The sequence below is a fragment of the Rhea pennata genome, chromosome 10 (genome assembly GCF_028389875.1).
Source record: "Rhea pennata isolate bPtePen1 chromosome 10, bPtePen1.pri, whole genome shotgun sequence".
NCBI lineage: Eukaryota > Metazoa > Chordata > Aves > Rheiformes > Rheidae > Rhea > Rhea pennata.
In genome coordinates, this window is record NC_084672.1 from 23864905 (window position 1) to 23890787 (window position 25883).

General features: G+C 44.4%; 1 protein-coding gene across 7 annotated transcripts in view; it reads right to left on the bottom strand.

Moving 5' to 3' along the window:
* The window catches only part of CSNK1G1 (casein kinase 1 gamma 1), a 119867-nt gene that overhangs the window by 12864 nt on the left and 81120 nt on the right, over nucleotides 1-25883 (bottom strand). For 6 of the 7 annotated variants that reach the window (XM_062583882.1, XM_062583883.1, XM_062583889.1 and 3 more), the window contains 6 exons: nucleotides 20499-20650; nucleotides 13400-13634; nucleotides 10517-10602; nucleotides 8236-8320; nucleotides 5643-5791; nucleotides 4000-4104 (listed from right to left, as the gene is read on the bottom strand). In XM_062583882.1, coding sequence (XP_062439866.1) covers nucleotides 4000-4104; nucleotides 5643-5791; nucleotides 8236-8320; nucleotides 10517-10602; nucleotides 13400-13634; nucleotides 20499-20650 — 812 coding nt within the window. The remainder of the gene's footprint in view (nucleotides 1-3999; nucleotides 4105-5642; nucleotides 5792-8235; nucleotides 8321-10516; nucleotides 10603-13399; nucleotides 13635-20498; nucleotides 20651-25883) is intronic. The other variant, XM_062583885.1, reaches the window with a different exon arrangement.

Genomic DNA, 25883 nt, shown 5'->3' on the forward strand with positions numbered 1-25883 from the left:
GACAAAGAACTGCATTTACTTTTGGCCATTTGACCATGAGATCTATGCATCTCAGCTCACTCAACCAAATCGCATGGTTTCCACTCACATTTTTTTCAGTGGGAGGAGGATGTGACCCAGGTTAACCTTTTGAGCTTGCACAGTCTCTGCTGGAACAGAAGGTACCCATCCAAGTATGTATCTGAAGCCAGGAGGCTGTTGACCTGACTTTTGAATCTTGGACAGTCTGAGAAACCTTCTCTTGTGGTCTCAGATATGTCAATCCCCACAATAAAGAGTAGGTTTTTCACATGCAATGCTTCCTGCTTCATGGAGGACCAAGATGGAGCTTTTTATAGATCACAGAGTCACGTTACACCTCAATGCCTCTTTCACTGCATAAAACCAGCAATTCTTAATTCAACAAATAGCTGGCAGAACTCACCTGGAATATGTATTGGTAGGTCTAAACCCAAGAGACTGAACTCTCTGATGTTTTAAGACTAAGAGATTTATCTTTCCTTTGAACTGATTTCAGGTTTGGAGTTACTAGTCACAGTGAGCCATACAGAAGGTCCCGATCAGTCCCAGCAGGGATGCTGCTCCCTGGCCTGTTGGCTGGCTGTAGAGATTCCGCTATGCCTCATATCACCATGCAGGTCGTCCCTGACATTCATCTGTACATCCCTACTCATTCATTCTCCTGCATCCTCTCTCCATGGGAAGAATTACGCACACTTGATCCGTTTTACCAGAAACTTCACCTTGCACTTGTTAAGCTTCTTGTAGGTCACCCAGCATCAAGGAGATAACCCAAGCAGCATTCACCTTCCTAAGACCAATAAGTATCTCGGTGCAGCTAAACATAACTGGTAAGTTGAAGGAACACACCTGCTTCCTAAGAACGGGAAGCATGGGACAAACAGGTAGGTCTGTGTTAGGCTAACAGGAGAGGATGTAGCAAAGCCTAAAGCAACTGGTGGGACACGCTCATTTGTGACATGTCAGCGTACAAAAGCTGTCTCCCACATATAAATGTGCTATATGGCACCGTGTAAAAGAATTTAAGCAAATGTTTCAAAGCTGAAGCACAAATTTGAAAGAAGAGAGGGCAGGGAAGCAGAATTGCCATAGCGCACACACCTGGCAGGAGGGATGCTGAACAGAGACACCAATCATGGAACTGGCCAGCACAAAACAAGCTTTAATCCTGCCAGACAGCAGGAAACAAAAGGCTCGAGCAAGTAAACATCAAGTTATCAGCAGTAAGGTGGAATTAGCTAATCAAAGAGAGGAGCCCAGGTCCTGCCTTTCCACTGCACTGCTCTGTGTTACTCCCTGCAGTCATGGAGGATGAGCCCAAGCCTGGGCCAGGCCAAGAGAGAAGCTCCTGTGCTCAGTGTCACAGCCCAAACTGCACGTCAAAGACAGAGAGTGGCTATACATGAGAGAAGACTCTGGAAATCTTTGGATAAAGTTGTCTAACTAGTAAATTGTCACAGAACTGGAATAGGAGCATTTGCAAAAGGAAGCAGAATAAAAAAGAAGTCTGCTCACATTTATAAAGCATTCAATAGCATTCCTTCTGTAAGTGACCCTTGACTCCCTCCCGGAGTGATCCATGGTGAAGTCCTCCCTTCCAAGCAATCAACAAATGCAATACATGGGTAATACCTTCCTAGAGGTGGTCTTGTCCAGGCTTCGTCCTATTTAAACTTCCTCATGTTCTTCCTGTCAGCCTGCTTGTATTTTTTCTACTTCATAACATTCAGGGGAATTCCTGGAGAATAATTTCCCCTAGATAACATTTAAATTGCTTCAAGTCACAAAATTATGAACAGCTGGAGAATTTACATGCAGATTATAAAAGCTAGTAGAAGACAGATCTTGAATGCTGTTCCGTACACTGTCCATCGGGTGCTCGGCCACCCCAGGTGATGAAGTAGTACCATGCTGCACCAACATTAGGAGAAGCATGCTTCAGCCTAGGAGCCTCGAAGCTGTTTCTGGGAAAGGCTTTAGAAGCCACAAGAATCAGATCTTTGTCTTTCGGCTCTACGCCCAAGTACACGACAAACTTTTAGAAGCACGTTTGAGCTGAGCAGCTTGAAGAGCAACCCAAACAACGACAGTGAGCGAGTGATGCCTGTGAATTTGAGAACATCGAGTTCCTGTTAACTCTCATCACCTTCCTACTAGGTACCACATGACAGGCCAAGACTAGCATCTAAAGAGAGAGAGGGTCAGGCTCACCGATCTTTGCTAGGTAGTAAGTATCTTCATTTACTAGAGGAAAAGGCTACAAAAAGTAGATCACTCTTGTGTCAGTGTCTTTACTGGGAAGCCAAATATTATAAAAGAGAGTGTGCAATTATTATACTAAGGAACAGAAATAAAACAATTAACTTTGGAGATCAAGGTGGTCACTTGACCCAAACCCGTATCTCCATCCACTGCCCTAGAAGTTTATTTTTTCAAATTTTCAAAATATTTTTCTGCATAGAAATGGTTTGCACAACATTTAAAAGGAACAATCCTTGGAAGAGAATTATTTATGCTTTTGCAAGAAGAAACTGATTTTCAGTGCATATTGGGAATACTAAACAATTCAGCATCCTAAACAATGTTTAGGTGAAAAAAATTACAAAAGCTGCCATGCAATAACAACATCAAGATTATCTGAGCGGCTCAGAAGAACAAGGACTGAAGCTGGCTGGATAACATTTTTTTCTGCTATGTACTGTAACTTGGGTACTAACATGCTTGAAAATGAAGCCAGGCATCACTGTCAGTTAAAGGAAACAAGATGCCTCGTATGTACATAGCATTAAGGTCTGTTGTCAGGAGCAGACAACCAGAAACTGCTACCCAAAAAGGGGGTTAATGAATTAATCAGGCAATATATTAAAGCAGATTATTTTAATAGTGCTCACATACCAGTCCACACTAATAAGCATGCATAAATACAGTACTGCACACAAGCTTCAAACAATCCAGCTTCCTACAAGCAACACATCTAGTGAGGGATATTCACTCTGATTGTAGCTGATGGCTTTACATGTATCCTAGTCTATATTAGCTGCTCTACCACTCCGAGCCCAGCTGCATGGAACAAGCAAAGCTGAGCCCAGACAGGTTATTACATCTCACACTTGATTCTGCAACCACAAAACCAAGCTCGCGTGAGAACAGAGACAGCAGACAAGGCACTAAAATGGCACACAGCAGTTAGAGGAGCAGAGCGAGCCCAGAACCACTCACTGAGAAGTAAGAGCACCAACAGCTCTAACTAGGAGCCAGCAGTTGGAGATCTACTGAACTTCTGATCAGTTCTGTTAATATAGAAAATCCAAACTCTCAACACCAGCAAAATATTACAACTAGACAGGAAAAAACGGGGAAATTCAGAAACTGGCAGTTCGTCCAGACCATGATGCCCAGCCTCCCCAAAGGACCTTACACTAGCAAAGTTTTATGCTGCGCGATTTGCTCACAGCAGACACTTGCAAAGTGAACCTGACACCCTGTGCTGGATACACTGAGTACAAAGGACAGGCACCTCCTTATTATAGCTGTGTGGTCCATGGAAGGTGGCAGCCGAGAGCAGGCTGCCACCGTCAGAACTGTTGGTCTACTCCACAGCCCCTGTGCTAGGAGTAAAAGCAGCCAGAAAGGTTGTTGGCCAGGTAGGTTATATAGTGTGGCTAGGCTGGATAGTTAAGTTAAATAGTTCACCTACCAACTACAAAAGTATGACCTGCTCCGTTTGGTTCATGACCCTGAGGAATTCCACTGGCAGATACAGTATTTCAGCAACTCGTTGTTTCAACAAAATTCCCCTCAAGTCATAACCTTCCTAAACTAAACAGGGAACATGCTTGCCACGAACAAGGCAAGAATCAGCCCCGGCTGTCTCTACGGCATGGCCTTCAGCACAGGATTTCTAGTTCTCCAGACAGAGAGGAATTGAGAGAAGCACTGAACGATGCAATAGTGCCAAAGCAATGGGGAGCAACACACCTGATTGCGGTGGGCCTGCTGCGATGGCCGATCCCTATGTATGTGGCTGTCTCTTGTTACTGCAGATGTCCCAGAGTCTATGTGAACAGATCCCACTGGAGTAGGCTGGAAAACAAGGTGTTTGTTACATTGAAGCCAGTGTCTGAGACGCCACTCTCTCAACACATGCATGTGTAAGCATAACTTGCCAGGTTAGTTCACACTGTGCAAAAAAAATACAGGAACACAACCAAAACACTGCTCAAAGGTACTGAGAACAACCTAGGATAATTAGAGCAAGTGCTATAAAAGCCTCGTGATCTGATGGGTTGCCAGACACCAGCACCTAACATCTTGTAGAAAGCTGAATTTAAAAGAATATAGTTAAGTATTCGGTATTGTTGACAGATCACACTTTAGTGTGTCTCAAATAAGATGAGTACAACTGCAAATACACAGATCTCTTTTCCTCCTCTCATTGTCTTCCTACTTTTAAAAACTACACTTGCATAGAAACAGGATGTGCTAAAATTGAAGCTTCATCTGCTATATTCTCACCTAAGTCATAATCTCTGCTCACAACATCAAAATCTCCATAGCAACCACAGCAGCTGTCAGCAATCACAAGCTTGTCTTACAACAGGCTTTTTATCAATTGCCTTTGTAATTAAACAAGAATGAGGAGAAAAAACATGATTTGCAAATTGGGCAAAGTAAACATTGGTAATGCTATATATAGCTTGAATACTAAATCACCGGTAACTGTACCAAGTTTAGTGTTGAAGACATTTGGTCTGGCACCAGTGACAATTATTTACAGATTCCTTTGCCATTGCTGGTGTGTAGTGATGGGCTACTAGCATGAAGGCTATCATCAGAATGACAAAAAACACAAGTGACATGCTGGGCACCACGGACACAAATCACACAGGCAGCTAGCAGAAGAGCTTTAGACATTTCTGTCAGATTTCCCCATGACAGCTCTCTTGGCCAAGGTCTTCTTGAATATAAACGGCTTTTGACAACAGAAACAACGCATCAAGATCGCATGTTTCATCTGGTCTCAAGGAACTGGTAAATGGAGCTTGGATACTCCCAGATTTCCTTGCCACACACTTTATTTATAGCTGGCAGGGCCTCTGGAGTAGGGTAAACACCAGGATCATTAGAGCTCAGAACGAGTTTGCTGTTACTGTTTGCTGAGCACCCTTCAGAGCCTTGTTAAGATCTTCTGTACTCCTGTATGAGAACTTGACCATTGTAGGATCCTCTGCCATTCAGTATGGAGGTAGCAAGTACACTCCCCTGTTGCAAAATGATGTCTTTAGATATTGATTATGAAAGTCTCAAATCCTATGCTAGATGAGAGAAAGTTAAATCTCATCATGTTCACTGTCACAGGTGGTAAAATAAGGTCTGAGTGGCCCACCAGAGCAAGCTCAAAAAGGGGGGAAGGGCCTTCTGCCACTTAGGGAAACATCAAGGCACCATGAGAACCCCTTGAACACAACACCAGGACATCTCGCTAATGAAGAGTTCACGTTAGCTAGATAACACGATCGGACCCTGAGCTTCTTGGCACTGTTAGGAGCAAACAAAAAGCCAGATGGCTGGGAAGCAGGACGTGGAAGGCAAGGCACTGCGTTTTCGCAAGACCAACTTACAATTGGCCTGCCAACCCAGTCATAGGCATAGTCAAAAGTGTAGCCTTTCTTCTCAAACAGCTCTGTGAAGATGGTTCGCAAGTAATCGTAGTCTGGTCTCTCAAAGAAGTCTAATCGCCGAACATAACGGAGGTACGTGGCCATCTCCTCTGCCGGAAAAAAGGGAAAAAAGAGGCAGCATCAGTTCAGTGTAAGGCACAAGTGACACACTGGAAAAATTTAGCTTCACATTGGAAACATTTAGCTTTTCAAACAACTCCAAATAGGCCTCCCCACATCAACAGGCAAGACTCGCTCTCTAGCACCTGGAGTTGGACTGGGGGCCAGGTCCCCCAGTGATGTGAATTGTCCAGGCTCCACTAGCTTCTGCTGAGCCATGCAGATTTATGCAAGCTGAGAATGTCCAACAAGTCTCTACCCTTCTAAGCGACCTACCTGACAGTCCTTTATTGCTACATGAATCTCACTGAGCTCTCTAGAGCCCTTCTGACCTGCTCAAAATCTAAGAATAGTGTGCTTTTACTCTGAATTTTCTAAGCTGCTATAAAACAAGGCCTGCGCTGTATCATTGAGCATCACACAGAGAACTGTCTGGGCTGCCAGTGCTGCCTATGGCTTTTCTTTAAAATGCACTGGTTTTAATAATGGCACACAACACTGATCAACTCAAACACTTCTCAAACAAAGCGGGAAGTTTCATGTCTGCTCCAGAGAGCTGCTGCTCCACCTCGAACCTGAATTTGAAGGCCAGTTGTATTATACACACTTGCATAAACACAAACACTGAAATACATTGTATAATAAATGCCAACAGAACCTGCCAGCAGGATGCTGAAGCATGTGTCTGCTCTCACAGATACTTCCAAGAGCCACAGTGATTTCATCTGAATTTTGTGGACAAACATAACCCTACAGCTCTATAGCCAGGCGGAGAAGGAAAGCAGGAGAGGTTCTTGGTGTGCATGGCCATGACACCCCAGAACTCCTGTGGCAGCTAGGGTCTGGCTGCACACAGCACTGCATGAGAACACCTCCTGCCAGGAAGCAAACATGTTCGCTTATGTTATGCAAACATAACATAACATAAGCTCTGCCTGAAAGTTGAACTAAAGCAACGCAACAAAATCCAAATTCAGAATAATCTCTGAGCCTGCCCAGTGTCACTACTTCAGCTGTTTGCTCAAAGCAAGGCTTTGAAGATGAAGCTCAGACATGAATGTGCCTCCTGCACACCTAACAGTGTTCACTGTTAAGCTAATGAACTGAGAACAAGCTCATGTCCTGCCCCTTTCCAGCTCTCCCTTGGCTCGTATCTACTCCAAGGCAGGACTTATGTTATATTTGAGCTCAGTAGGAGGTGCGAGTCTGTATACAGCAGTAATAATAATACATCAGTGTAATTTTTGCCTTTAACTGACAAAAGTAAGGACAACACTGCTTAGTGATACTGGACCTTTCCAATGGCTCATAGTTTGCATGTTGCACTGAGGAAGGAAAAAAAAAGAGAAAAAGAAAAAGGGAAAAGAGGAAAAGTAATACCCCTTTCCTGCTCTTATCTCCGAAAGGTAGAGGACCAATGGGTTTCAGGTCAGCAAGGAACAGAAACAACTTCTCCATTTCCCTCTAGCCCAGGCCTGCACAGGTGACAGAGCTCTGAGGAAGGAGCAGCAGGGAAAGGAAGAAATGCGAAAGAGAGCAAAGGATGAGAAGAGCCATTCAACGACAGGACAGCTGTCCTATTCTGCTTCAAACTAAGTGGATTTTGGATGCGAATACTTTTGGGGAATTAGTGTGCCTTGAGTGAATAACATCCACTTTCAGGCCGGCTGCTCCTCAAGCTGGGAATGAGCCAACAGACAGAACAGTTCCTAGAAGAGCAGGGCTGTTATGAGACAATAGACCTGTTGTTGCTCCAACCTTACTTGTGTTGACTTTATTCTGTGATCACAGGAACCTGGACGCTCTACCTGATGTAAGGATGCCCACTTTCTAGACAGAACACTAAGATCCTCTCCATGAAGGTCACACAGTACCTGGGGAGGGCATTAACTTTGTGCTCTGCTCTCCTAGTCCTAGGTAGACTTTCGTTTAACTGCAGAAAAGGTGTCAGGTTCAGCTATAAGCCCATCTTTAATAACGCACTCCTTAAAATTGTTCTCAGAAGGCAGCATTCAGTGACAGACACATCATCACATCTTATAAGCTGGCCACCTAAAATTTTAACATCTGTGAAACATTCCAGTTGGAAAAGAATGAACTCAGTAGATCTAGTACAGTCACTTGAGAGGTGAAAAAACAACGAGGCAGTCTTTTGGAAGGAAGTCAAGAAGAAAAGTGGGAGCATGAGGCACTTGAGCAATATTCATCCTCCTCAATGTGAAGAGTTATGTTTATCCTAAGCTACGGTCACAGGCTCTCGGGTCCCGCTAATACATAGTGGCAGCTCCAGATGTTTGCCAGCTACAGGAACAACGTAACAGATATATATCATCCAAATATGTTCTGCCAGATGAGCTCAGAACAATCATACTTAACAGCATATATTTAGTCTCCAACAGTTACACTGGACTGCAATGATCCCATCAGGACTTACCTGGAAAGTTCTCACAGAGAACTTCAACCGGAGTGTTTCTCTTTGTGTCCCCGATCTTCTGATACCTCTCTTTTAAGGTGTCAGCCTGTAGGGAACAAAGACAAAACACAACTGTGGAGAAAAAGTTCAACCATGAGATAAATGGCATGCTGTGTGAGAAGGAAAAAAAAGGTATTAAATACTGATTTTGGGTGGTATCAAATGATGTTATTTGTAACTATACTGCATCCTAGACTATATTACTAGGAATACTGCATTAGTCTGTTGGAATTCTCACTACATATTTTACATGCTATGCAAAGAATATCCAGCAATGCAATCAAAACATCTTTAATATTTGAAAGGAAGTATAAATGTTAGTGTTTTACATGGCTATCTTACCACTACAGTCATGAAGAGTGTACAGGAAGCTTTCATGGGGCAAGAAAATGAAGCTGCATTTATTATGACTGCACATCAGTATTCTGACACCAGAACAGAACAGTCCTAAGATTAGAGTCATTGGCCAACCACTGCACTTTTGTAAGCAACTGTAAAAGTTAGATAAACTGTGACTCCAGTTTGGGCATTTGGAGTTTTTGCTCTACTGCATGTAATAGAACACCCCCCACATAGTCGAGCAACCAGTCTACATCAGAGTCATGCTTCTCCTGAATCCTATGCTACTGCAAAATGAACCTCTCCTTTCACTCCCAAAGTGTCTACCACCTAGACAACACTGATTAAACAGTTGGCCATTGAGAAATATCTATAATTTTCAGTTACAGATTTCCAACTTAAATCCCTCCTGAAACCCCTCCTCTCCAATCAGTACCCCAAGAACAGGATTTTATTGCCTCTGTTTCAGATTATTCCAGTTAGACCTGCAAGCAGCATAGGTATTATGTTTTCTCAAGACTTTAGCACTGATAGTATAGACCAAGAGTGGAAGCAGAAGAAGCCTGGAAGAGTGAAGATACCACACTCTAGATCAAGCTGAAGAGATCGTGTTTGTTCTGGAGGTAAAGAAATGCAGGTCTTCAAGGGGCAGCCAACTAATTCTTACTAAGTTTACCACTGGTTTGAGGAAATTTTGTAGAGGTTCGCTGAAACCTGGAATTTTTTAAAGAATATTTTACAGCATTAATTTAAAACAGAAGAATTCAGCTAAAGCAGAATGAGAATACATAACAGAATAACACACTCACTCAAGCCATTACTGTAGGATGTAAACTTAAAGCAGGAGAGATTCTAATTTCTTTCAGAATTATTTTCATGCTTGAAAACAGCCGTTCTATACTTTTATGAATTGTCACCAGCATTTCTGGCATATTTAAGGGGGAGGCTAACTCTGGATAGCTGTGACAAAGCAGATTAACAAGTTACATCATGTAAACCGCTGTTACTGACCATAGCAGTACTCTGCTGAAGAGCCTGCCTGTCCCAAACCTAGTCTGCTTTTTCCAAGAGTCCCAACAGGTCTAACAAGAGTTATTGTCTTCACTGGAAACCTCCTCTCAACCTGATCATATTCAGTCTCTTTGCTCACCGCAATTCCAAAGGTGAACACAGTAGCTTAACCATCAGGAAACTGAAGGAGAAGCGTAGATGCAATTTCCAGCAGGCTCAGAGGCAGCACACAACTCACTACTAGTTAATTCAGCTGATGGTTGTTAGCTTCACTTGCTGGAACTCAATTGCTCACAGTCCTCCCCATTGTGTGTGACATTTCATAAACTCATAACCCAGAATTAAGCACTGAGTGTCCAGGGTGTCTGGAGGGAAGCCAAGCTTAATACTTCCGCCAGCAAAACATTTTTGCAAGCTAAAGTCCATCTGCACATCTAAAACATCAAACTGCTCCCATTATAAACACGCTCACAGATGCAGCTGGGGAATTGTGTGCTGTAACTGGACTTTCATATGCAACCATTGCGTTCCAGTCACGCTCCGGCTCAGGGCAGGTTCACATCGCAGATAAACTGCTCTGACAGCTCAATGGTGCTCACGTTGCTATCCTAGTTGCCCCAGTCGTCCATCTGGCTCTGCAGTATCCTGGAACTGGGTCCTCTTTCCAGCTATATCGATTTAGCTAAGCCAACAGTAACTTGAAGTGACAGGTAACATACTTCTACCTAAAATCTTTCTGTAGGCAAAGCTAACTCTTGTTGTTAGGCTTAAGGAAACAAAGGAGAGAACACCTTCTGTTTGGATAGTGTAAACTTTCCCTCACCAGATTCATACTTGGACAGAGACTAACAATGAAAAGTTTCAGAGGGCAAAATCTAAAACTCATACCTACCTTCAATCCTTGCCAGGGCAGGCTTCCTCGGAGGAAATACATAAACATATGGCCAAGGGCCTCCAAATCGTCTCGACGACTTTGCTCTAAAACATAAGAGGTCACAAATTATTGCTGCTGTAGCAGAAATAGATCTGAGCAGTAGCCAGACTTATTTCCAAGATAAAATTATTGCCCAGAGAGGTTGTGGAGTCTCCTCCTCTGGAGATACTCAAAACCTGTCTGGATGTGATCCTGTCTAACATGCTCTAGGTGATCCTGCTTGAGCAGAGGGATTGGACTAGATGATTTCCAGAGGTCCCTTCCAACCTCAACCACTCTGTGATTCTGTCATTATTACAGGAAAGTTCTTTTGCTGGCTGTAGCTCAGACCTTGTGCAAAAATACCTAAAACTGGCTACTACAAACATAAAATGCATAAATAAAAGATCAGCTAGAAGACATGTGGCAATACAGGAACTATAAGCAGACTCAGGAGGTACTGCCCAGCATTAGGTAGACATTATAAGAAATGGAAGAACTAATAGCACAGGAATGGAGTAGTTCCCCAGTTGTTCTCAGGACTGCCAGTACCAACGGTGCAATGGTGATGTTGGGCTGGATTATGTTATTTCCTCTGAAATACATACGGACGGGCAGGAGCCACACTTGCAGCCAGCTGCTGGGAACTACCATGTTGCGTCATGCCAACCCTTTTCCAGTTGCTTCTGTAGCTCATCACAGCGGAACAGATTAAAAATAGATCCTTTTAGCACTGCTTTTCCTTGTAAAACACTTGCTGCTGTTGCCAGGCAGATGTTATGATTATAAATGAGGAAAATAAAAAGGGGCCTAGTCTCAAGCCAACAGAAAAGTATCCTTAAAATAATCTACCAAAATGTAGTCCACACTATCAAAAAACCTGAGGGACCATGCAAGAGGGGACAATGAATCTGGGGCACAACACGGATTTGCTGCTGTGCCAGGGTGCATCATGCATTTCCATTCGTACTCAAAGCAGACTGCCCTGGCAGTAAGGTGAAACCACTGCTTGCTGAATGACCACTGCATGAGCAGTCTTAACAGTTCCTTAACAGCACAGGGTCCCCAGAAGCAGTATTTTACTATCTCTAGCTTCCTCTCACATTTCAGAAAAACGTTTACAGAGAACCCTTTTCCCAGGAAGGAACAGACTTGGGTTAAAAGAGCTTGGAGACCGATTTGGCACTATTTCTCTCGTCCAAATCTCCACCTGCAGGCAGATAACGTGTTCAGAACCCGCAGTACGGAGCAAATCTAGTCGCGCAGCCCACATGCCAAAACAAACTGGGCGAGAGCTGTCCCTGATGCTGCGTAATTTGCAAGAGGAGAAAAAGGCAGTGTTTCTGCACAGCATGACTCTCCTTCAAAATTAGCAACAAATGTAACTCTCAAAACAGTCTGGAGGTAGGGAACACTCAACAGAAGGGAATTAAGATGACAGCTCCTGCATGTTGCAGTGATACAGCTGTAAAAAAGAGGACGAACTTGGTAATTCAGTGCAATGATGTAGATAAACTTCGCAGGAAGAGAGTTGAGAGCACTTGTCCTTCAGAAAAATTATCATCAAACTCCTTTATCTTTTTCAGTCCTGAAGTGAGGAGGGCGGATTAGTCCGCTAGCAGAAAGCCAGTGACAGAGATACAGGAAGAACAGTCTTTGCCAGACACCTGCCTTTCTATAGCCAAGGGGTCTACTACACCTGGACTGGTCCCATCAGCAAAGCACCAGCACCATGAAAGACCTCAGGGCAGGATCCAACCTTCCCTTCTCAAATGCACCTTGTTCCCATATCCTCACTACACCAGGGACCACAGTTCTCCATACCGGACACAGCGCTCACCCAAAACAAGCTCTTCTCCTAAGCAAGTCCCAAGAGCTACAAAGCCTGCCGGGAAAAGGGCTCTAAAGAATGCCCACAGTGTAGTTTGAAGAAGGGGATAATCTTCATCTTCCCACCTGCTGAAATAAGGATTGACATCCCAGGTGAAGGAAACATGCCAACATAGTCATGTCTGTGGCTCTTCAGTGGGGAATGTAAAGGTTACTCACCAGTAGGTGGTGGCAGTGCAGTGCCTGTTGGATATTCCCACCTTGCACGTCACCAGCACTTTCCAAGCTTTTTTAAAGACCTGTTCCCACTGCAGCTTTTCCTTTCCTTCACTCCCTCCTGACTCTTCATAAGGTTTTCCAAAAATATACCTTGGGTCCATCCCTTCTTACTCCCCAAAGAGAGAGCCTTCTAAGAGACGTGAAAGCCAGCAGCACCCTTGGTCTTACATTTGGGGAGGCCACACAAAGAATATGCCTTATGTTACTACTGATCTGACTTTAAGTGAATATAGACGTTCAATAAGTTTTTTTGTCTTTTAGCCACAGAAATGTAATTTTCTAGCATGAAAGAATGAGGGGAGAAGATGGAGGACAGGGGTTTTAAATTAGTTAAATCATTAAAGAAAATCATTCATCACTTTCTCCTACCAATTAGCAGGTCAGGGAACATTCAGCTGTAACACTCGAAACTGGAAGGTACCGGTGCACAGAGCTGTGCTATAAAAATCTGCTTGGTTACCATTTAGTATAGCAATTACTGCTCACCTACTTGCCCTTTTATCAATACAGGGTTGCCAGTAGTTGTTTAGTTCCTAACGAAAACTACAGTTATGAGGCTTCTACTTCCAACAGTTCCGCTGTCTCAACCACTCCTCCAAAACGAAAGAAAAGAAAAAGCCTCACAACTGTGGATGGCCACCACCACACTGAACACTTTACAAGTAGCTTGAAGAGCACCAGACAGCTATAAGCCGAGCTACAGCCAGAGCTCTGCAGTACAGAGCACAGCAAGCTTGCATCAACCGAACAGACCTTTGCCGAGATGAGTGTTGATGGACATGTATCTTGCTGTTCCAGTTAAGCTCTTGTGTTCCCTGTAAGGTATGTGTTTTTTGGTTTCAGGATCAATGTACTCCTTCGCCAATCCAAAGTCTATGATGTGAATGACGTGCTCTTTTTTATTGCCTTGCCGGCCAATAAGGAAGTTCTCTGGCTTGACATCTCGGTAGATGAGGTTCTTTGAATGCACATATTCCATTCGAGATATCTGCAAAATTACGAGGGAAAAGTTACTCACTCACAAACAGACCCGCCTATTGCTTGCCCTTGGCTAACGATGCAGCAAAGTCTTGCTAGTCCATAACAAAGTCTCCTGAAACCGCTCAGTGCTGGCTTAAGATATTCTACGAGAAATGCAATAACAGAGGAGCAAACCGAGGCAGAAGTTGCAATCTGAGCCGGCTCACACGCCCCGATACAGAGTTGGAAGAGGAATTTGTCATCCCCGCTTTCTCCAGCTACCACACTGGGCTCCTTTACTTTATCTGAAAGAAATAGGGAAAGACTGTTTTTGAAATGTTACCAACAGAACACAGTTCTTGGAAGGATTCCACGGAGAATTGCTGCAGCCTTTTTGTATTGATTTTAAACATACTAAACCGGTTACCAAGAGCTCTTGCCTTGCCCACAGCCTTCCCTTGTTGCTCTGTGTCTTACCACCTTCCTCCCTCAACCCATATGTCGTCTTAGACATGCCAGATTCTTCATGGAGGGGGATTTTGGGCAGGCAGAGGCCTTACAGTCCTCAATACCGATGAAAAATAATAATAAAGATCATCAGTTGTCAATTAGAAATAATAGGAATATTTTTCAGACTTTGATCAACTTTATTCTGAAGCTACAACTGAAAAGGAAAGTAAAAGGACAGGAACCTCACCTCTGAGCTGATGAATGGCCATGTCCCCTCGAACAACGCACCTTACTCAGATGCTCAATATTTATATTATTTTTGAAAACAAACATGCTGCCAGTGAAGTTAGAGGAAGTCTGCAAAAAGTTCTCAGTTGTTTTATTTCCTTATGAGACCATTCCAACTGAAAGTAATTAACAATTTCATTTACTTTATTACCTTTTTATTTCCTTTTTATGTTTTAATTTAAAATGTGTCCATTCCCATTTATGGCTGTCTAGGTCCGTGGCTGCCCTGCACGTTGTAGGACCTCTTTTTTGGGCAAGAAGCTTTCTTAGAAAGGCTATTAAATCTACCCATCTGCATTCAGGCTTTAAATAATATAAAAGCTATAGTAAAGCCCTCACAGACTGCAGGTTTTATGTTGATGAGTTTTTATCCACATAGGTTACTGCTGCACCATTGTAGAAAACGATGGAGCAGAGATTTTCTGATGAAGAGCATGTTGGAAGGAAAGACACTATCTAACAATACACTGTTTATCCTAGCAGATAATACATAGAGACCAAAAACCTTCTACTGACCAGAAAAACAGCAAGTCAGCAAGTTGCCCTCCACACAAATGAGGATTTCACGCTCTTGCAGCTCTGCACTGCTTCCTGCAGCGGCATGAACCTAACTCCAGTCTCCGGTATTTTGTACGTGGTGTCTCTACTCCAAACACGGGTGCTCTGAACCATCTGAAACGTCAAGTTCCCTCCTACAAAATGGACCTCAAGGTCTCACGTTATCGGCCACAGGCTGGTGTCGTCTCCCCAGGGAGCTCCTCGTGGGGGCATCATTTGTTCCCGAGCAGTTCTGCGCAGTCAGTATTGGCTGTACGGCTCCGCACCTCCTGGAGCTGGGTAGGGGGAAGCACACGGGCTTCTGGACCACTAGCAGATGAGACCATATTAAGCTAGCCGATCCCCAAGGGGAGCAGCTGCCGAGACAACATTAATCCAGCATCAGTCCTTCAACCTGGAAAGCTTACTTCGAACGTGAGCTTTGTTCAGCTGAGAGGCCCCAACGGCTGTTTAGTTTCTTGCTCTCCATCCAGATACATACTCAGCTGTCAAACCCAGGTCTCTCCTTCTTTACAGCTCTTGTAGCTATGCCTGGTTAAAAGCTCTGCGTGCCTAGGTCTAACAGCCAGAGTGCCATTTCGGATACCTAAGTATGTTTGCCCAGACAAAACAAACGAGGCTCTTTAACTCTGGAGACAGCGAAATCAGAGCCTCATCCCTGCAACGGTACTTAGGAATACTCCATCCTACTCCCAGAGGTTTAGTAGACATCTTAGTTTTAAGAAAAACCTCAGATTTGCCCTAGACAAACATCAAGAGGGAAAAATAAGGCTGGTGATCAGGCTTCTATATACTCTTCATCCCTGCTGCATGACCCCCACTTGGAAAGAACTAAAGGGCAGGAGGGGACAGCTGTCCTTAAAAACAAGACGTGCTAAGCAGGGAGGGCAGGAGATAGGAAAAAATGGACTGCAGCTGCCTCAGGGCTGGCAAGTAAGACTGTTCAAAGGCTCTTCAAAAAGGCTAACAGCACACGTTGCAGTTCCCCTCCCCTCTCATTTTAAGTAGTGATTTATTTCAACACATTGAGAAAATGGGTTTCACAGCTAAGAGCCATTATTTCGAATCAATTATAGGATGAAGCAGAACAGAACAGATGCTATGCACTTTGGCCGTTTGTCATGCGTTGAATCACCTACATGACACATCAGCAGATTGGAAGACAAAAAGGTATGTCAGGAGGCAATTCAAGTGAAGATGCAACCCTTAAAATTCGAACAAAGGATTTCCTAGCCTCTCCATACATAACAAGCTTTCAAACAAAGCCTGACTGGCTTATTTGACAATTACACAGATATGTAATTGCCAACAGCAATTACACAGCTGTGAAAAAAGCATTTTTTTTTTTTTTTTACAAACTCATGGCAAGTCTCATTGGCCAAGACAACGCAGAGTCTGGACAGCTAAGATGTCAGATGAAGCATCACGCTCCAGCAGTGTTTGGAGATATTTACGTGCCTTGTTTGCTCCCATTGCACATAGCTGCCGGTTCTTTCATACTGCTTTTTCTCTACTTCCATGTGGCTGGATTCTACCCGATCTGCTGCCTGAACACTGCGTGCAGCGGCTGACACTGGCTCTCCATGTCAGCGAGATGTTTCCTTGAAGTAGCCTCCTTGCTTTACTGAGCCTGACAGGACGCTTGCCCTGCTTATGGCTCCTAGCTCTGCCAGTGAAGGGGATCTGGTGGCTAAGGGTGCTCCATCTCCCTTCCAGCCTTGCTGCATGAAAAGAAATAGCCAGCTCCAGGAAAGCAGTGTGGCGCGACCTTCAGCCTGGCTTGTACCCATCACTCAGCTGAAGGAGGAGAAGTCTCCAAAAAGGTAATTGCTAAGGATCTGATCTTGTTGGCAATCCTATCTCTAGGCACCTCTGATAAATCTGAACCCTTCTGCCCCAAGTCACCCATCTGAATGGAGATCAGATGAGAAAGGATTAAAAATTCTTCCACTTTAAAGGCTGTTTTGGTGGCTCTTACAGAAGATGGTCACAGGTCTGACTCCCAAGTCAAACTCTTCAGAGTGACTTGGTCTAGATTTGCAGCCAGAGGCCAGGTATTTGCACAGTGCCTGACACAACAGGCCTTGAACTCAACTGGCTTCAACTGCAAGCACTGGCAGCAAGGGTGGAAATGACAGTGCACATGATAAACTTGAGCTGTCAGCACACCATCACACATGCTGGACCTGGCCCAGAGTGAAAAATGGGAAGATGGAACAAAAAGCATTTTCCCCAACCCAACCACTGAGCCAGCTCCGCAAAGCTGTAACATTCACAGTGATTTATTGGCTTTGAGGACTGGCATTAGTGAACACATTTTTGATTTCAAAGCTTTTTCTTAGTTCAGGAACGTTAGACACTTGATCTGTTCCAGCTGCACACAGAGGATGAAGGCAGCAATTCCAAGCTGATGCTCTTAACAGAGCAATATAAAGCATCAGAGATGCACAAGTTGCAGGAGCAACAGAGCTGAAAATTTTCTACTGGCGAAGAAAAAAGCGGAAGACTGCTTCTGCATAGGTTTTTGCCCAGAGGTATACGAGAAGTGCAAAACACCGCATTAGACTAAGAAAAAGAGCACGTCTGATTCTACTAGGCTCTATTTGATAATCGAGTGCCACAGCTCTTAATACAACATGCTTACCAGAAAAACATGCAAGTCTAGTGACAAACCCCAAAGCCTGCATGTCTCATCTTCCTATTGAGACGGACTTTCTTACTGTGTCATCTAATTTGAGGATACTCCGAAACGGGTTCTCTCTCTTCCTTGAAGACCCATCATCATCAAAGCTCCATCTCTCTCAGCCAGGGAAGGAAAACTGCATGTTTAAATTCTCCCATGTAGCTAAACACAAGCTACACTGCTTTTTTTTTTTTTTTTTTTTTTTTTAAGTTTTCTCTTAGATGGATTTTCTCTATTCTAACATCTAAGAAGCTTAAGGGTCCACCTCAGCCTTGAGGGGCTGCTACCTATCAGGCTAAATAAAAACAGCTGAGCATATACACTTGTTAAAAAAGCCATCTTTTGGGGATGTCTGGGTAAAAACTGACCACCTGGTACACAACAAAAGTAAATCACGCACCACCGCAAGGAGCACACACTGATTGCATCTCACTAGCAAAGGAGCAGTACGCCTTTATTGCTGAAAACCAGGGAAGAACGGCCCACTCACTTCCTCCTGCTGCCGGCATTGCCGCTCCACGTGCACCGAAACATCTGCAGCAGATCTCACCGTCCTCCCCCTCCGGAGAGGAGATTGAGCCTGTGGCGGGGGAGGCAGCGCAAAGGCAACTCTCAGCATTGGGGTCACCTGGGAACCGCCAGCGCCACGTGCTGCATTGCTTCTCTAGATGGCCTCCTAGGCAAATAGCACTGCTTAACCTTTGGGTGGTCTTCCAGGGCTAAAAAATAGATCTGTGCCCTTCTTGGCAAGAACAGAACCAGAGCAGCTCTGCTCTGTGAAGTGCTATATTGCCCCTCACTTCCTACTGCAGGGCAGGGCCCTCACATTTTTAGGAGTCCCCTTGGATATTAACTTTGTTAACAGGCATCTCAAGCATCAGAGGAGAACATCACTGCTCGTGCAGTGCGCTGAAGCCTGGCAGCAAAGTTTTATGTCTCCTCGCGTCTGAGATGAGAATTACAGCAGCTTAAGCAGGCTTGGCTGGTCAAAAACGACAGCAAAACACACTTTATGGAGGTAATAGCATTGAATCTGACAGTTCAACTTTTCTTCTTTTACGTGTCTCGTATACCAGAGCGTGGCACAGTAACTAATGATGCAGTGCAGGAAATAAGATAAATCCAAGACAGCTTCCCTCAAAGCCTTGTGGATTTAGCAAAGGGTTCTCATTCCAGCTGTGCAAGAAGAGCCAATCCCTTTGGAAAACAGGCTGCAGAGGGCCAGCTGAGCCTTTTTCCTGGGAAACTTCCCAGGGTGGAGATGGGGCATAGCTAAGGATGCTAAATCTGTCTCTTTAAATGCATATGCTCCACGTTGGTATCTCATTTATTCTTCACAAAAAGATTGGCAAGGTCCTAAAACATCTCATGTGAAGAAGCACTGCCTCTAGAGAATATCAACTCTATTGCAATTGCCTTTGCTGTCTCCATACACCACCCACTATCTGGCAAGCCGGGAATAGCTAAGCATCTGTTTTCCAAATAGGTATCACTGCCTGGATCTTGTGACTTTGACTGGCCTGCCAACTCACCAGCAGATGATGCTGGTGAAGACCCTCCAACTAGAGCCCAACTGCTACCCTAGGTGGCTATATCAGTCTTGATTTCCCCAGCAGTCTTGCTGGAATAAAATTATACCCACAAGTATTAGGAAATTTAGTTAATACAGCAGTAGGAGATACAAGTCTGTCAAATTCACTGACTGGAGTTTTTACAACCCAGTTTTGCCCTATATTACACATATGCACCTAAATGTGTATCTGCATACGTTTTCTGTTCCCACTCTTTAGGAGAGACTATGAGCTATTTAAGTACTTACTGAAAAGCTGCTCCATGGTAAGACTATTTCTGGTGTGCATCTTTACAACCAAAAGGAAATACAAAGTACAACTAAGCTTTGCAGTCTCATGCCACTTGGTTTACTCAAACACGGGACTATAAATTGGTTTTCCACTGAACAAGGAACACTCAAAGCCACAGAAAAGCGGGCTGCTCAGCTGCAGGAGCCACAGCGTCAGGAGTCTAATGCCAGGCCAGCGTCGTTCAAACTTCTGCATTTGTGGCCTCGGTTTTCCCTTGGAGACTGTGCTATAGCAGACCACAGGTTGAAAACCAGTGAGCCAAACTGAAATAATAGTTGACTGGCACTACTCAACCGCAGGCATTCACTCACCATATTTAATATTTCCTGTTTTCATGTAGTTCACTTTGAACACAAACACAAATCAAAGCTATCACTTTCAGCTTGCTTTCCTTAGGCAAAAAGAGACTTCTGTAATGCTGCCCACAGAACTGTTAGTTTTCTCAACTAATTTCAACCAAATTTGACCAAGGTACAGACTTCAAATTCACACAAGTCCTGTGAAGGTCAGTTGGCCCAGAAGACTCCCATGCTAGTATTGTGGCTGAAGCAAGCTCAGCTCCCACCACCTTGAGAGGTTTCAGTCTATGAGCACCCTGGTAGCACCGAAGCAGCACAACCAGGAGGACTGCGGGAGGGCATTATGCTTGCATGTCCTGGGGACCAGGGAAGGAGAGAGATGTTTTGAGGGGTGTCTGAGCAGAGGGAGGGAGTTGGGTAGGAATCAGGGCAAGAAGCAGTAAGGATACAAATCTCTGAAAAATCTAGACTTTGCTGAATTCGCTACTCAAGGAGCAAGTTCGCTTCGAGCATAATTCGACCTTTCCTTCCTAAGAAAGAATTTCCCCTCAAATCCGATGGAAGAAGATTCTCTCTCAAACCAACAGACGCCCTTGAATGATCTCCAGAGGTCCCTTCCAACCTCAACCATTCTGTGATTCTGTGAACCTTGCGCTGTAGGAACCCAACTGCGCAGCTAAACCAGGACTGACATAAACACAAGTCGTCACCGTGGAGCTGCCTGGCAGAGCCTTGCCAGCTCTGATACTCACCAGCTGGATGGCTATCATTAATACCGTCTTCAAAGTGAACGTCCTATCGCAGAGGTCAAATAAATCTTCCAAGCTCGGACCAAGCAGTTCTAGTACCATGGCATTGTACTTTCCACACGGTCCAAAGTAATACACCTGGGGAAGGCCTTCAGCTGGAAGAACACGAAAAAAATTGAAATCAGTCAGCAGAACAACATTAATACTTTTCCTCCTGGGTGCAGATCCTGTGCAGCACCTTAATTTTCACCTCTCAAGTGTCCTTTCTGTTCGATCTTGCACGGCCAACAACTCGTTATTAAGCACAACCTTACACAAAGTTTATGCGTAAATCATCGCAAGAGAGGAAGTTCTCCTTCAAAAGAGAGCAAAGATTTACACTGTGATCCATCACCAAGCAAAAATAAGCAATCACAAGTGTTACGCGTATCTGTAAAACACTGCTAAATCACATATAAGACTCTTGACACACAACAGGGACAAGTCAGAGCCCCCCCTCCCTCACCCAACAGCTTAGGAATATATTCTCAGCAAGAGCATGCAATATTTAAACTCAGCTGACAGCGTCTTTTGGTGTCTATTAACTTCTGAGAGACGCCAAAAAGGGGGGAAAAACCAGCCTCCGAGTCTGACCACCTACTGGATTTATCAGTGCTGCCCAGCACTGCTTGGACTAGTTCTTGGTAGTTAAAAAGGAAAAGCGGCTCAGTCACTACAAGGGAGAATTCAGCGCAAGGCTGACGGCAAATATTTCTAACCAGCACCTAGTAGAGGCACTCAGCATCCTGCTAGTGCTAGCAAGCTGTGGGAAAGACTTTATCTGCATTGCAATGTACTTTCAGTCTACGTCTCATAAGCAAAACTCAACGGAAGGATTTTCATTTTGAAACACAGGGTTTTATGTTGCGTCAGAGAGACGCCTTCGCTTTGACTACACGAAGGTACAATGTCCCGCTCCTCAATGTAATAACTAGCTATGGGGTGCTCTACCTCGTGCAAAGCCTGTTTGCACACAAGCAAGTCACGTAGAGGTCCATAAATTATGTAGTGTGGGGCCTGAAAGGCGAGTGATTATAAACATTATGGTACATTCTAAGTAAACGCATGCAAACACTTATTTAAATAAGGGAGCAATGCTAAAGGTAGCAAAAACGTTCCAAGCTCTCAAACACCAGAATTAAATTCTTTGCGTCACTGTACTTTTTCATACCGGTGTCGTGACGTGCTCGTGCAGCCCGGCCCAACGTGGGCAAAGGTAGCGAAACCAGAAACGCTAGTGCCTAGAGCGGGTCGGAAACGTCACAGCTTTAAGCCCTGCTTTAGCTTCGGGGAAGCCGTGTTATTCCGCCTGCCGGCACTCAGCAACTTGCCAACGATGCAATAAATGCTGCACGGAGATTACCAACGCTTAAACGTTACGGAAGGTATAGTCGTATAAATTACTCCAAAAGGCCAAACTACAGCTTGACAAAGATTATCCTAGGATGGGTTTAATCTTGTTAAGTCACGTGCTTGGGGAATCATAGTAAGCATCAGCGGGCAGGATGCCTTAATGAGGTATTACGGAGTACCATGGGAATTCCCAGCTTAACCAAAAAAAAAAAAAAAAGGCAGCCACAAGGGCAGAGCCCCAAAACAGAGAGATTTTAAAGATTTTTCCTAATACCCAGCTCATCACCTGTATTGAACAGAGACTAATGGAATATTCTATGAAAAGTTTAAAAATGAGATCGTTATAAATTCAAGATATAGACGCAGTGACTACTTGTATCGTGATTTCTACTTGAAAAGTGCAAATCAGGAAGGAAATCACTCAAGGTAGGAGTGTGCCAATTAATGGTTGCTGGAGAATAAAACTTCAGACAGGCTCTTATGGAAGGCGAAGAATACCAGAGAGAGGGAAAAGGGGTGAAGTTATAACCTTCCTCGGTAAAGAGAGATCCTTGCAATTATAATTATATTCCTATTGGACATAAGGACCAGGAAGATAAACTACAGCAAGATGGAAAAGACTGGGATTTCATATTGGAAAGGGAGCAACACAGCTATTTAGCGCTCTCTAAGGTTGCTAACCCCTTGAGTTTGCTTTAGCATCAGCTCAGAGCATTTCAGGCAAGAGCTTGGAGTACTCTTCTCAGCTCTCACGGCAGGATGAAACCTCAGAAAGGCTCCGCTCTAGACGGGAGCCACTGCAAGGTAAAGCTGTAGCTAAGAAGGTTAAAAAAAAAAAAAAAAAACTCAAATGGGTGTCTGAGCAGAGGGAGGGAGTTGGGGTAGGAATCAGGGCAAGAAGCAGTAAGAATACAAATCTCTGAAAAATCTAGACTTTGCTGAATTCGCTACTCAAGGAGCAAGTTCACTTCGAGCATAATTCGACCTTCCCTTCCTAAGAAAGAATTTCCCCTCAAATCTGATGGAAGGAGATTCTCTCTCAAACCAACAGACACCCTTGAATGATCTCCAGAGGTCCCTTCCAACCTCAACCATTCTGTAATTCTGTGAACCTTGCGCTGTAGGAACCCAAATGGGCATCGCGTTTCCCGCAAAGCTGCATTGAGTCAGCTCGGCAGCCGACCCCTGCAGTCGCCGCTAACGCGGGATTTGTCTCAACGCATCCCAGCTCCTCCCCAACTCCAGGCAAAACCTTACCGTCGCCTTCGGGGGAGCTGAGCAACAGCGCGGCAAGGGCACCTCGGTCTGCCAGGGAGAGGGAGGAGAGTCAGCAAGGTGCTGTGGTCAGCGGAGATGCCTCCTCACCGGTGAAAACATCAAGCAAGGTACCTCCGGCAGCATTACAGAGCCCCCCACCAGCTCCCGACCGGCAGACCACAGAAAGTTAGAAGGGACACAAGGTAAACACATCCTCGCTTGCTCAAACACAAGTCAACGTTGGGTACCTTTTTAGGAAGTGGCGCAGCTCGAAACTGAAGCTTGATGCAGATATTAAGGGTGCCTGCTGCCAGCAGGGTGCAAGCAGGCAGATCAGGCTAGATGATCTGGGTGGTCCTCTGGGAACTTAAGATACAGGCATTTCAGAACCAATTCTTTTTATGAACCGTGCGTAAAGTAAGAAGAGACAGCTTAGGGGATTTTACAGAAAATTTCATTTATGCTCAGCTGCATAATTCAAGATGTAGCTTGGCTCCATTTCAGCAGCAAGCAATGTGTGCTGGTCCCACTGAGTCCACCTCCATGGTGAACGACCCAAACTTCACAAATGTCACGAGTAGATTTGTAAACCCTTAGAGGAACGCTTCCAACCAAGTAAGTTGTTTGAGGAAAAGGTATCCTCTGTCCGAGTAGTCAAATTTGAGGGTTTTAATGCAAAGCAGGTTTGTTGGCAGATATTGATACGGTTAAATGAAGCCACTGTCCTGTGAAGGCATTTTTTTTTAGATGAGCAGTTCTGGATTCAAAGTGCATAGGATGAAAAGCCATGGGCAGAACCAAGTCTCATATTGAGGATGTAAAGGTACAACTCGATGCTTTAAACACAAACCATGAGCAGTTCAGCATGAGCAATGGGTGGAATAACATCTAAACGAGGAATCCCTCTGCAGCTTTAAACACAAAATCAAAACATTAAGGCAAGAAAGGCAACGTGTGACACGTGCAGATTCTCCTTTGGAGAAGAAGTAGCCTATTACAGCTGGAGTTACTGCAAGTAGAAATCACCTGCACTTGCCTAACTGCTTCAGTCATGCTGTTGAGCAGTTTGGCTCAACCATATATGAAAAGCCCTGCTCTACCTGCTCTGGTGAAAAGTTTGTCAATCCAACAAATGCACAGTGATCACTGAACTGGAATCTACAGGCAAATTCTGCTATTTCAGCAGTGCAATGCGCTGGAAAAAATCAAGCTGAGCTTAGTGAAAACCCAGCATAGCATTTCAGAGATGAAAGCGCTGTAGCTGGAACGAGCGCAGCATCAGATATCAAAGCCCAGAACTCAGACTTCGCTACCACCACGTTCCCATACAGCCAAGCGACTTGGGCCTGCCAAGATGCTAAAAATCCAGTGCTCCTGCAGACTGCCATCAAAAGGGTCCATCTCATCCTCACCCCACCCTCACCCATCCCACTGCTGCTCCACGCTCTCATGGTCAAGCAGCAAGTTGGATCAGGTGACTAATCCAGAAAAGCGAGAGCCAGACCCAATACAAGCAAGGGAAGAATAACTAAGAACAAGCCCACCCCTCTTGGAGAGCCCTTCATTTGAACTGGATTAACACCAGGAAACTACACCTTTCAGCAAATTTCCATCCCAAGAGGAAGTGTCCTGGCTGATTCAAGATGTGCTGTCTTGCTACTACGTTTATTTTTGCGGCATGAGTAACAGCTTTAATACCTTGTCAGACATCAGCATATTCCAACAAGCCACGTTAGCCCAGGCATCAGATGTACAGGTCATACGGGCAGTGCAGAACCATTTCCAGGACCAGTCGTGAAAAGGCGAATGGCAGAGAGAGATGCCAATCAGAGGCTATGCTGAAGGGAAATCTTCGATTTTGTGGCATCCGCTCCATAATGGAAGGCGCTGAAAGCGGAAACCATCTGCTTTGGCAGAGAATATACGCCGATGCTGTCAGAGACTATGAATAAACCTGGTGCAATAGTGAGCAGCCCAAAATACACCCAAGAAGAGATGAGGTGGCAAGGACAGGAAGCTATACGTGACACCTACAGCAGTGGAGGCACAAACGCTGAATCTTCATACATCAAATCTACAGGAGACTGTCACGTTTTGTAAGAAACCAAACAACACTATTAGCTTCTTCATCACCAGTTTTTGCTCCTATAGGACACCGGTCTACACCGCCCTTAGATGTGGCATTTCCAAATAAAGAGGAGCTGATGTCTTCAATGTGTTCAAGAACAAAAAATGTAGTTTGTCTTACTCAGATTTCATAATGTCTCTTGATGCAGGCTTCAAAGCTGAGAACGCAGCTATTGCAGGGGGAGACACTTTTAAGAAATCCCAAATTAGATACCCGAAGATGGAGGGAGGGGAAAGCAATCCAACATCAAATAAATGCTTGATGCTTGATGCAGGAACATGCTCTCCAAGAGTGGCAAGAAGTACTCTTCATAAAAATGCATCGCAAGAAGACACCACAGCCCCCTCGCAGCATTAGTGCGCCAAAAACATTCTCCGAGATTTTAAAGCAACACTGATGAATAGCATGCAGATTGTCACAAAATCCTCATTTAGAGCGGAAAGGTTTATTTTTACAAGTCACAGAACCACAAAATTACATGATAAATAGCATAAATAGCAACTGAATAAGTGCTGAATATTTATAGCTAAAATTAAACATGTTTCAAACAAATTAAACAAATTGCTTTAGAGTAGTCAAACCATTTAAGCTGATTACACTAATGAGGATAT